Source organism: Sinocyclocheilus grahami, unplaced genomic scaffold (genome assembly GCF_001515645.1).
Source record: "Sinocyclocheilus grahami isolate Dianchi unplaced genomic scaffold, SAMN03320097.WGS_v1.1 scaffold539.1, whole genome shotgun sequence".
Lineage (NCBI taxonomy): Eukaryota > Metazoa > Chordata > Actinopteri > Cypriniformes > Cyprinidae > Sinocyclocheilus > Sinocyclocheilus grahami.
Genome location: NW_015505718.1, coordinates 498,660 through 511,774, shown reverse-complemented (window position 1 = coordinate 511,774; position 13,115 = coordinate 498,660). Strand labels below are relative to the sequence as shown.

The 13,115-nt window shown below is 34.8% G+C and overlaps 1 protein-coding gene across 2 annotated transcripts in view; it reads left to right on the top strand.

The window, feature by feature from the left end:
- Positions 1–13,115, top strand: part of LOC107555602 (adherens junction-associated protein 1-like) — a 69,050-nt gene that overhangs the window by 53,182 nt on the left and 2,753 nt on the right. For both annotated transcript variants that reach the window (XM_016238460.1, XM_016238461.1), the window contains exons 3-5: positions 7,517–7,604; positions 10,244–10,486; positions 12,558–12,680. In XM_016238460.1, coding sequence (XP_016093946.1) covers positions 7,517–7,604; positions 10,244–10,486; positions 12,558–12,630 — 404 coding nt within the window. In that variant the 3' untranslated portion in view covers positions 12,631–12,680. The remainder of the gene's footprint in view (positions 1–7,516; positions 7,605–10,243; positions 10,487–12,557; positions 12,681–13,115) is intronic.

The following is a 13,115-nucleotide window of genomic DNA, read 5'->3' as shown; positions in this document are numbered from 1 at the left end:
GGCTCCTTCCTCCCGCCAGCTCCACCTTGGTCCTCAGTCGCTCCGGCTCCACCATGGATCTCCGGATTTCCGCCTCGGTCGCCAGAGCCCTCGGCTCCACCCTGGCCCCCCGGATCTTCGGCATCCCCCTGGCTCGTTGGCTCTCCGTCTTCGCCTCGGGCTCCTCCACCACCTGCTCCGCCGCCGTTGGTCGGCCCCCTGGAGTCGGTGGACATTCCTCCTCCATGGCTCCTTCCTCCGTCGGCTCCACCGTGGGCCGCTATTATGGCTGTGGCCTGGGTCCCACCTGGCTCCTCCTCCTGCTCCGGTTCCCTCCTGTCGTCTCCCTGGCTCCTCCCTCCATCGTCACCTCCCTGGACTCTGTTAGCCGTCCTCCTCCAGGAAGTCCGCCCTCCGCTGGACCCTCCACCTGTCTGGTCTGCCTGCCAGCCCTTTGCCTTCCCCTGTCACCATCTCACATCCACTGCTTTGTCCCCCTCCGCCCCTCCCTCTGTTTCTACGGTGCGAGGACGCACCTTCCGGGGGGGGGGGGGGGGTAATGTAATGCCCCTGTGGACTGTTTATTGTGGTTTCTTTCCCTTTTGTTGGTTTAGCCCGTACTAATCATCAGTTAATCACCTCATTGTGCTCACCTGTCTGCCCCTCGTTATCTGCTCTATATCTGTTCCTGTCTCTTGTATTCGAGTTGGTCGGTTATTGTGAATGTTACCCCGAGTGTGTGTGTCTCACCTATCTGGATCTGCCTTGTTGTGTCTACATTAAAAGTCATTATTGGAATCTTTGTCGTCCTCGTCATCCTGCCTGCCTCAACACACCTTGTCGTGACACCTAGTGAGCCTTTCTTTTAAAACCTGGGCATAGAAATTCTTATATAGAGCAACACAAAATGTGCAAAAAGAATCGGTTAAAGATGTTTGTTCTGATTTGAAATCATAATATATTAAAGCGGCTAAAGGTACTAAAAAAGCCCCTTTATAAGGTTCACAGGGACTTAGATTGTGAATTTGGCTTTCCACTGCAAATCCCCATATTACAGAAAATGCACAATTGCTTTTGGAAAATTATTTAAAAATAGATTCCTAAACCCCTGAGATTCTGCATGCACAGAGAATATATGCATAGACTAATCATTTTTTAACACACAGTGAAAAAGACAATTTTTAATAGCACTCAGCCATCATGGAAAAAAATATTTTCTGTCTCCTCATGCTCCTGCTGTCTGTCTCTCTTTCTCTCTGAGATTTAACTTATAATGAAATTACTGCATTCCCATTAAAACTAAATCGACTTCTTAGATTACTGTTGAAAATCTCTGGTGCTAGCGCTGGGATTTGCACCGAACAAATTCCAAGGTGTGATTTTTGGTGAGACTGGTGCTCCTGTAAAGTCAATTTAAACTTGGCAGTCGCACAGCAGTTCATTTGAAGTTTGAAGGATCTGGATACTCCTGCATACAAATTCTGAAGGTCTTTTTTTCTCTTTCATGTTCTTGCCTTTTGAATGTGCAGTCAAAGCTGTAGCTTTGCCATGAGTACTCCTCCAGCCAAACCACAACATGATTGAAAGCACTCAGTGAAGGCATCTCCTTTCCACTCCATCTCACTAGCCCTTTACAGCCATCTGTAGCTGCAGATGCCAGGCCTGGGCTGCACTAATAGAGCATTTAGCTGACAGATCCACATAATGTCCCACTGCAAACCTCTAAATGTCCTTTAGGTGCATAGAGGAGTGTCTGCCTCTGTGGTCTGTGCTCTATGGGGCCCCAGCAGCACAAACTCATAACCTTCAGTTAAAATACTGCCCACTGTATATGTGTCTCCTTTGCATATATTTTCAAGGTCTGTCTGTTAAAATGGTGCTATTTGGGTTTTATATTTGTCCTAGATTTTTAAAAAACTTTTCTTTCCACTACTGTCCTATTTTAATGGTAGTCTCATGACATTTCACTTTGTTAGGCCTAATTTTTTATCTGGACCAGTTTACTCTGCTATATATCACTGGCCACTAGTGGATCTTTGTTAATGTGTTTTGTACATCCTGGCTGTACTTTTTTTTTTTTATCATAAAGGCAACACACGGCATATGCAATGACACAGTTCAATGTATTTCCATATTCAAAACAAGACTTGTTGTTATCTATGAGAATTTGATTGGATTATGAAAAATGTCTTATAGTATTATTGATTGCAGAGGATGTAGTGGAGGATAAACACGGCAATATATTTCTTTTGTAGTGCAAAAACGTATTTACAAACCTTTTTTTATTATAGTATTTTTATATTCATAGTTATATAGTTTATAATTATTTCCCCCCCAAATGTATTCAGATTAGTACTGACTACTGTGATATTTTGTCAATAGTTTAACAAAAGCTTTTACGCATTTTATTAAACTATTAATCTCTCCCATTTAAATTCAGATACATCAGATATATAAATTCAGTTATTATTATTTATGATATTTTAATTATTTTACTAAAATGTTAAACATACAGTAAATTATTTTACAAACCTAAACTGTATTGATTACTAATTATAAAGATAATTTACATTTAAACTTCTTTTGCCATTTTAGTTTGAGGGGTGCATAATTTTACTATAAATTAAACTATAAATGCCCACTCAGTTTTTGTTTTACACAACATCCCTGACTGATTAATATTTTTTCATCTATTCATACAACCTTGAATATGTATATATTAAATTTTGAAGAGAAATAAAACAGAAACAAACATGTTTCTTTTTTCATTGGAATTGTATGCACTTATGACACCTACACGATAAGACCAGGAATGTTTATTAAGAAACCATATGCAGTCAGTTTTGCATTTTGCATCATGTTGTATTTAAAAGGATACCAATTTTGAATGGCTGTTAATTGAGGCTAACAGGGTTATGTTAATCAGCCAACCTTTAACTTTTCGATACAATTGAAACAAACAACACCCCGAAATAATGTAACAGTTCAGCTTGTTCTAGTAGAAACGTTCAATAGTATCTCTGGGCGTGAGGACTATACGTCTTTGCGGTTTGGGGAGTTTGGGAAGTACAGTGCCTCTGAGGGTTGGGCTCTTTTGTCCTGATTATTGGCAAGGCGCCCAGGGAAACAAAGGCTCACCCCGAGCACCTGAAGCAAGGTGACTACATCACTGGCAGAGTCAGGAAAGAGGGTGTCTGGTACCTCAGTGCCGGGCTGTTTTCCTCCTTTGACACTTTCCCTGATTGGAATTGGTGTGCCTATCTCTCTCATTGCAGGTCCAGGTGAGACAAGGTGATGTACGTCCTGTTCTCTCTGCCTGGGTGGCAGTAATAAGAATATAATGGGGGTACATTTGCATTCTTCTACTCTGGTATTATAAAGCTCTATATTACACAGATGTGATGGGTTCGGTGTGACAGAATGGGGGAAATTAATCTTTTGAGCGGAAATCAATATATAAAACGACAGGCCAAGAAGCCAATGAGAGTTCTGACTCAGAGCAAGGTCGAGGACGAAGAGCTCATCTCATATAATTTCACAGATGCATAAACACCTGAATATATCACCCGACACACTCTCTCAATTCAATCTGCTGCCTTCCATCTCAGAGTGAGATGAACAGAGCGAGAGAGAGGGAAATTTAAATAGCTGTCCGATATGTTTATGTGTTGGTGTAGCTGGGGGACTCCATGCCAAGGAGCAGTGCTCAGGCCAGGGACTGAGATAAAATTAATCCAGCTCTGGCCCGGACGCAGAACACAGGGAGGGAAAGTGAGGTGAGCTTTTCCCAGATGCATCTGCATGCTTCCATCAGTCACAGTGCCAGCTAAGCAATCAAGAAGGGTCAGAACATCAATATGAAGTAAACGAGTGCCTGAACTCCTATGAACCTTAACAAATTCTCCTCTAGGTCAAACAAGGAACCTGCCTATAATGAATCAAAACTGCATTGGAACAGATTTTTTTCAGGATCAGTTCTTCATACAGCCTTGTTAGACAGATTGATTGATTATAAATAATCAAGAACAAATTTCATTATTAATTAGTTGGTCTGCACACTGTGCGGCATCTGCTAGTGCCGTCATTTTACAGTACTGTAAAACAATGCATTTCTATGAACAAAACACGTAAATAATAGAGGTCACAGATTGGGCTGATGTGGGAAATGTGCATGATGCAAAATGTTCAAAAACATAACGCTTTAATATAAATGCTTCAACCAATCTCACAAGTGTAAAGTAACACGACTTGCCCTTTTAGGTGCTTTGACAGATGTGTGCCCTTTCCATATACATAAATGTTAGAAATGACAGCAAACGTCACAGACTTAACCAAGCAAGTGCAAGTCTGATTGAATGCATGCGTGTCAAACAAATGGAGTGCACAGAAAGGGAGCACAATATTTCTGACTAAAACAAAGTGCTGCAGTAATTAAATATTTTTGTATGCCAACTCAGAAGTTAACATCACAGTTCCTGCCTCAGGAAAACCCAATCAAATTTTGCAAATGCCTTTTGGATTGTTGCAGAAAATAAGCTCTGTGACCAACAAAAGTAAGTTTTGTTCATCGTCAACAACTTTATCAGTCTTCATTTAAAATTTTTTGTTTGTTTGTTTGAATAATTTGCAAAAGCACAAGCCACTTTTAGAGCTTTAAAAAATCACAAGAGGAATTACTTATGTATTATAAGTCATCGAATAAAAAGTGAAAATATCTTGAGCTTTTGTTAAGCAAAGACCTTATTTCAGGCATTTATCCAAAAACCCATTGACTTTAGGATGATGCAACCAAAAAAGCTAAAATGTTAACACGTTTCTGAATTTTGGCCTGTAAAGATATGCCATCCCTGCAGCACTCGATTAATACATGGTGTGAGAAATAGTACTTAAAACTTGAATGATGCCAGACAGCGAGTCCGTTAAACTTCACTGAACGAGAGCACACTTGTGCGCGTCAAATAGAAAGCTAACACAATAATTCTGACTAAAATACACGATCTGAAACAAGCCTTAAAACTGAAATGAGGCTAAATTGGTTATAGACATGCTGTTTAAAACATTGCTTTTATTTGCAGTTCTTGTTCAGCTTCAAAAAATAATTTGAAGCACCTTGATTGTCAGTCTAATAAGTGTTTTGTCACAATACAGTTTACTTTCCTAGACATATTCTCAATGTACCATAAGGAGCACAGCAGAGCAGAGCTTGTTGCCCCTCAAGGCTAATGTAATCTGTCAGAACTGGCCCAGATGTTAAACGTCACATACACACATACATGTACAGGTTTATAAGCATGCACACATGTGCACAACATTGAAGTGTTTAACTCTTCAGAGACATTCCTGTAATTGACTCTAAAATGAGACACGGCTAACACATCTACTGTTTATGTCCCTTTCTTTTCTCTCACTCTCTAGTATTGATTATTCAGCCAGAACTTGAGGGGATCAGCACCCCCCCAGAGGTCAGCAGGGTTAAGTAAACCAGTCCAGTGTTTTCTATACAGCAACAGTATAGCGAAACTTGGCCCTTCCTGCCAGCTCTGAGACATTCCTGTAATTGACTCTAAAATGAGACACGGCTAACACAAGGCCACTAGAAAGCAAAATGATGTGGAAACATTAGGAAGAGGATGCTATTTGTGAAATGATATATCACTTTTATTACTATATACTGAATAATGCAAACTGTCCTATGGTTTGGTGGTTGCAAACTGGGGACTGTGTTGGAATGGATTATTTTTTATTTTTCTCCAAAGGATAAAAAAAAAGACATTTCTGATTTTGTTTGACAAACACTGTTCACTTCTTATTTTTTTCTGGCCACCCCAAATATATCCAAAATTAAATCAAGGAAGACTATTTTTTGTTCAGATGCTGCTGCTGTCTTCATGAAAGTAAATATTTCACGCAGCATGATCTAGTCAACATGCATTACTGTAAATCTTGTTTCAGCTTCAAATGTTCATGACAGAAGTAAAATATTATTAGTTGATGCATAAAATGTGCCTTTAACCTAAAATAAGGATGCATAAGTGCATATTTTGGCCACATTTCTATTTTGCTTTTCACATGCTTAATCAAATTTTTGCCTTTATTAATTAATTTAAAGGGTCCTGTGGTGTGATGAATAGATTATATTTATATAAATATATTGATATGTTTATATAAATAAATGTTTATGTATTCATATTGTTGGCTCTTTGATACACTGCTTTTGTTTTATTTGTTTAAAATGCCTGCTAATTGCATAAATGTAAATATTGCACTTAGTCTCTCAATAAATATATCATAGCACCTTACATAATAATTGTAAAAGAATTAGCAAAATATATTTTTAATTATTTTAAATGTCAATATCCTAAAAGTATTTTATGCCAAGTACTCATATTTCACAATAAGGAGCATTTTCACAGATTTGGTTTTGTACTTGTATTTGTAATGTACAAAGGCGGCATAAATGCATTTACAGATGAATCACTATTGTATGACACAGAGTAATAAACTCTGAAAGTTGTCTTTTAATAAAATATAGATGTATGTCTTTTAATAAAATATAAAAAAAACATGAAATGAGCAGACACGTTTAACCAACACTGTAAAGAAAAGGAAAACAAAAAAGGGACAGGACATTATCAAGTAATTAAAAAAATAATAATCTAGTAAAACACCTGTAAAAAAAAAACTCGTACAGTATATTGTCCCCTATTTTTATGGATTTTATTCCATTAAAGATATCATTATAACTATAACAAATTAGTCTATGTTCATATGATCTGTCGCATACTGACACTTAGCCCCATGTGAAGCTACTGTGCTAGGTGAAGTAAGGTTGACTAGTGTTATAACTCTGAAATGGTTATGTGAATAAATTAATGCTGGAACCGTGGAACTCCCTTAGGTCCTGCAAACTAACCACTCACATAAATGTGCCAAGCCATGCCGCATTCTCATATCCTAGATACTTTAATATGGATGCTGCTGTTCGCATGTGTGATGGATCCTCGCAGACCCGCACACAAAACACTTTAATATTGATGGGGAAATCCATAAAATTGCTTCCTTCACTCTTATCAGCTCCAGCAAGGAATGGAAGTCGTGGCACTCTTTATATCTAAAAGTCTGTAACTGCGGCTCCCCGCAGGGTTTCATTTCTATCCATTCGGGAGTGACGGAGTGAGAAAGACAGCGTAGCTCATAGTTCTTGTGATGCTCTTTATTCTGGAACAGAGAGTTCTTGCTCTGCCTTAATTGTCGTTTGCTGACCTTTAGCCAGCTGGTGTGCTTGCCATCTTCTCCCAGTCAAGCTGTTTCATGCTCCAGACTTTTAAAATGGTCAAATGAACAATTGAATTACTGTAACGGTGGCAGACGGGGCTTAGAAGAAGCTACGCTGGCATAGATAGAGCGGAGCATGTTAAGATGCAGAATCAGTGTTTTCGCAATCAAATACCTTACAAAAGGCACTGGAGCTCACATTAGTTGCCATGGAGACATTGATAACTATGCTGTCTTTGTTTTTTTGTTTTTCTCTTCTTAGGTCTGGCTGTTCACCAGATCATCACCATCACTGTGTCCCTCATCATGATCGTTGCAGCCTTGATCACTACTCTAGTCCTTAAAAACTGGTAGGAAACATTCTTTTCTTTCAGCACTGTGTCTCAGTGATTTTTCTGTCGGTGTTCCTCTTGTCTGTCTCTATTCCTGTCCCTCAGTCTGTTTATTATCTTTTCAATCTGTCCTTCTCTATCACTCTGTCTGTCAATGTGGACAGTGACCCTTTATTGCGCCAAGCAATCCGGACACTTGTACACAATAGCTTTTTCCCAAACCTGTTGAGCTTCCTCCGTAGGCAGCATTTTAAGGTACCTAAGATACCTTCTTTTGGAATTGTATGAATCTTCTGCAGAGAGAGCAATCCCAGAGTGCATTGCAACATGAATGTGAGAGCATTCTGTTCATAACGTAAAAGTTAATTCAATTATAAAATTATTTCTAAAACAATAATGCTAATAAAAATACAAATTATTAAAATAATTACATTTAGAAATGAAAATGTTCATTAACCAAGACTCAACAAATACTGAAAATTACTTCTTGAAAAATGGTAGTTATAATATATATATAAAAATAATAATAATTAGAAACAGATGTAAGAGAAATGTGCATTATTCTAGATACTGAAAATTATTATTTTTTAAAAATGTTACAAATTCAAATAATACTAATAAAAAAATGTCATATTTATGTTTATTATCCAATCTACTGCTGAAAAATTTTAATAATAATAATCAACATAATAACCATTTTTAAATGGTGACTATTTTTCAGATGTGAGAGAAATGTTCATTATTCAATATTCATTCAATACTGAAAATTATTCCTAAAAAAAATTGGTAATAAAAATAATATTAATAAAATGTTACTAATGAAAAATTATTGTAAAATAATTAAAAACTCAAATATTCATTATCCAAGATACTGCTAAGCAGTTGGTAGTGGTAGTAGTTGTAATAATAATAATAATAATAATAATAATAATAATAATAATAATAATAATAATAATAATAATAATAATAATAATAATAATAATAATAATAATAATAATAATAATAATAATAATAATAATAATAATAATAATAATAATAATAATAATAATAAGAAAATGTTCATTAACCAAGACTCAACAAATACTGAAAATTACTTCTTGAAAAATGGTAGTTATAATATATATATAAAAATAATAATAATTAGAAACAGATGTAAGAGAAATGTGCATTATTCTAGATACTGAAAATTATTATTTTTTAAAAATGTTACAAATTCAAATAATACTAATAAAAAAATGTCATATTTATGTTTATTATCCAATCTACTGCTGAAAAATTTTAATAATAATAATCAACATAATAACCATTTTTAAATGGTGACTATTTTTCAGATGTGAGAGAAATGTTCATTATTCAATATTCATTCAATACTGAAAATTATTCCTAAAAAAAATTGGTAATAAAAATAATATTAATAAAATGTTACTAATGAAAAATTATTGTAAAATAATTAAAAACTCAAATATTCATTATCCAAGATACTGCTAAGCAGTTGGTAGTGGTAGTAGTTGTAATAATAATAATAATAATAATAATAATAATAATAATAATAATAATAAATGATTTGTGCATTATTCTAGATACTGAAAATTATTATTTTTTAAAAATGTTACAAATTCAAATAATACTAATAAAAAAATGTCATATTTATGTTTATTATCCAATCTACTGCTGAAAAATTTTAATAATAATAATCAACATAATAACCATTTTTAAATGGTGACTATTTTTCAGATGTGAGAGAAATGTTCATTATTCAATATTCATTCAATACTGAAAATTATTCCTAAAAAAAATTGGTAATAAAAATAATATTAATAAAATGTTACTAATGAAAAATTATTGTAAAATAATTAAAAACTCAAATATTCATTATCCAAGATACTGCTAAGCAGTTGGTAGTGGTAGTAGTTGTAATAATAATAATAATAATAATAATAATAATAATAATAATAATAATAATAATAATAATAATAATAATAATAATAATAATAATAATAATAATAATAATAATAATAATAATAATAATAATAATAATAATAATAATAATAATAATAATAATAAATGATTTAAGTGAAATGTTAATTATTCAAGGTTTATAAAATACTGAAAATTATTTCTAAAAAATGTTAATAAAAACAATAAAAATAAATAATTCAAAATAATTATAAAACAAATAAACGTTCATTATTAATGTAATTAATTCAAAATAATTATAAAACAAATAAACGTTCATTATCCAAGATACTGCAGAAAAATGGTAGTAATATTAATAATTTTTAAAATACAAATAAATAAAAATACATAAAATAATTCAAAAATAATCATTAGAAACATACTATTTTACCCCAAATGTATGTGCACTATGTATATTTATGCTAAAGTGTCGAGTTGATCTTCACATTGAAATCAACTTTTGTCAAGCCATTTTGCTGTACTTTGCTGTCTATGTAGAGCATTTCAGATCAGCCATTTATGAGGTTCCATTTCAATCAGAATGCCTATTTAGGAAACACAGCGAGGAGGCTCACTAGGTTTCGAACAGAGCTAAATTTGTCTGTGTCTGCCTCCCCAGTCCATGTTAAATGTAGGACAGACACAGCGGTTCAAGGTATGATTTTATGTTGGCTTTGTGAATTTGGTGCGTGTTTTTGTAGCTGTGCGCAGTCCGGGAATGGCCGACACAGCAGCCATCAGAGAAAGATCAACCAGCAAGAGGAGAGCTGTCAAAACCTGACTGACTTCACGCCTGCCCGCGTGCCCAGTAAGGTGGACATCTTCACTGCCTACAACGACAGTTTACAGTGCTCGCACGAGTGTGTGCGGGCCGGCATACCGGTGTACACGGACGAGATGATTCAGCACACACCCATCTACAAGACCTCCTACAATGGAAACAGGCAAGAGTCCAACATTAATATATATTCTCCAGAAAAAAAAACTGGGCTGGATGTTGCTACTGCTGACCAAGTAGTTGGGACAGCGAAGAGACTGCACTGACAGCCCAGTCCGTACATTCTGTACATTCCTCGTAGCATAGAGTAGGTTTAGTGCTGTCAGAAACAATGTTCATTCTGAAAAGCTTGAACACTGGACCAAAGCAGAGCAGAAGAAACATCATGCACCAATGTATAACATGCTGTTTAAAGTGCACATCACGTTTGACCCCGGCTGTTTGCCATTTTAAAAAGGGGCCATTTACACGACTGAAAACGGAAAACCTTTTATGCGTCTTGGCTGTTTATTTACACGACAACGGCATTTGTACCAGTATTGTCACAATATATACTATATTAAATAAATAAATAAATTGAAATGTTTCTTTACAAAGTGACATCGCCATCTACAGGTATGCATAATACAGTGTTTTAGTCATTTTCACAGATCCATGTGAACTGAACATTTGGAATACGTTGTTGTCTGTTTGCAAAACTTTTCAAAAATGCAAAGGAAAACATTTCTGTTTTCTACTTGATTTATCTTTTTTTGGATATATTTTTAATATAACAGTGCAGTCTCAGAATAAAGGTACAAAGTTAAAAAAGGTAAAAAAAAAAAAAATTTTTTTAAAACCTTATTAACCCCTAAATGGTACATATTAGTACCTTTATTAGTGCCTACAGTGTAAGAACAGAGTGTTGTACCTTTTTTCTGAACTTTACTATTATGCACCAATGTATAACATGCTGTTTAAAGTGCACATCACGTTTGACCCCGGCTGTTTGCCATTTTAAAAAGGGGCCATTTACACGACTGAAAACGGAAAACCTTTTATGCGTCTTGGCTGTTTATTTACACGACAACGGCATTTTAAACGACACCTGAAAATGGAAACTTTTGAAAACCAGATTCAAAGTGCAAGTTTTAAAAAACGATACCAGTATTGTCACAATATATACTATATTAAATAAATAAATAAATTGAAATGTTTCTTTACAAAGTGACATCGCCATCTACAGGTATGCATAATACAGTGTTTTAGTCATTTTCACAGATCCATGTGAACGGAACATTTGGAATACGTTGTTGTCTGTTTGCAAAACTTTTCAAAAATGCAAAGGAAAACATTTCTGTTTTCTACTTGATTTATCTTTTTTTGGATATATTTTTAATATAACAGTGCAGTCTCAGAATAAAGGTACAAAGTTAAAAAAGGTAAAAAAAAAAAAAATTTTTTTAAAACCTTATTAACCCCTAAATGGTACATATTAGTACCTTTATTAGTGCCTACAGTGTAAGAACAGAGTGTTGTACCTTTTTTCTGAACTTTACTATAGCTGACAGACAGTTTCCATATTAAAACATTCTTAGAGAAGTTGCATCTTTAAATTCATCCTGTATAATGCACAGCCATTCACACGAAGACAGACTCTCTGGCAGTTGCATCATGTCTCATGCAGTTTTTTCCTGTAGTTATGAGTTATTTTTTAGCTATTTATGACAGCTTGTTAAGTTAATAATAGTCCAACTTTTAATGTCAGTGGTCTTAAAACCCCTGCATTCTGTTCCATTCAAACTGTTTTTGAACGCAAGAATGTGATAGTTTCACCATTCTTAAAGTGCTGCTTTTAACATGTTTTTCCCTGCTACGATCTTCAATAATAGAATAATTTAGCCTTTAATGTGCATTTTGAAAATAACCAGTGGAATCTGCCAGAGAGTCATTATTTTTCAGATAAGTATGTTGTGACAGTTGTGTATTCGTGTTTTTGTCCTTCCATTGCCCTTGTCTTTATAAAAGACTGAGTATGAGCTTTAAATTGTATGAATAATTTCAGTGCTGCTTCATTTAATACTGTATGCTTCTGAATAGAAAAGCCTAGATGAGAGGGTTTAGGGTAAATGTAACTGTGGGCGCTTTGTTTGTGGTATAATGCAGTCGCCACATAAAAAAAGAGTCTTGAATCAGGGAGTGGGACAGAAGTGCTTATATCTGCAGGATTGAAGAGCTGATCTGTCTGTCTATTCCAGACCATCGCCCACTGAAAGGCAGCTAATCCCTGTGGCCTTTGTGTCTGAGAAATGGTTCGAGATCTCCTGTTGAGGCCCTTTTACTACCTTTGGGTTGAGCCCACGTCTTCAATTTGTGCCCTGGTATGTACTGTATTTCTTATGGCTCTGAAGTCTATATGGTGTAATTCTGACATGCTTTTCCAGTGCTTGTGTACTTACTGGAAAATCACCGTTCCACAGGGTTTAACAGCGATATTTCACTAGTCATAGAACTGAAATGAGTTGCAGACTTGTGGCTCAGATAACAAATACAACTGTTTACTGTTAGTTCATGTTAGCTCAACTCCACTACATAATATTAAACAGCTACAACTTTTACATTTTCATATTGTATTAGTCAGTGTTATTTTACTATCATGATATACTATGGAAGTCTTTATTAATAGATTGAATTAGTTATACATTATGTTTCTATTTTCATTGGTTTTTGTGTGTTTTTGTCATTTGTCATTTTTATACGTCTACATAGTTTTAATTATTTTTTATTTAATGTTTTTATTTTACTTATTTATTTTA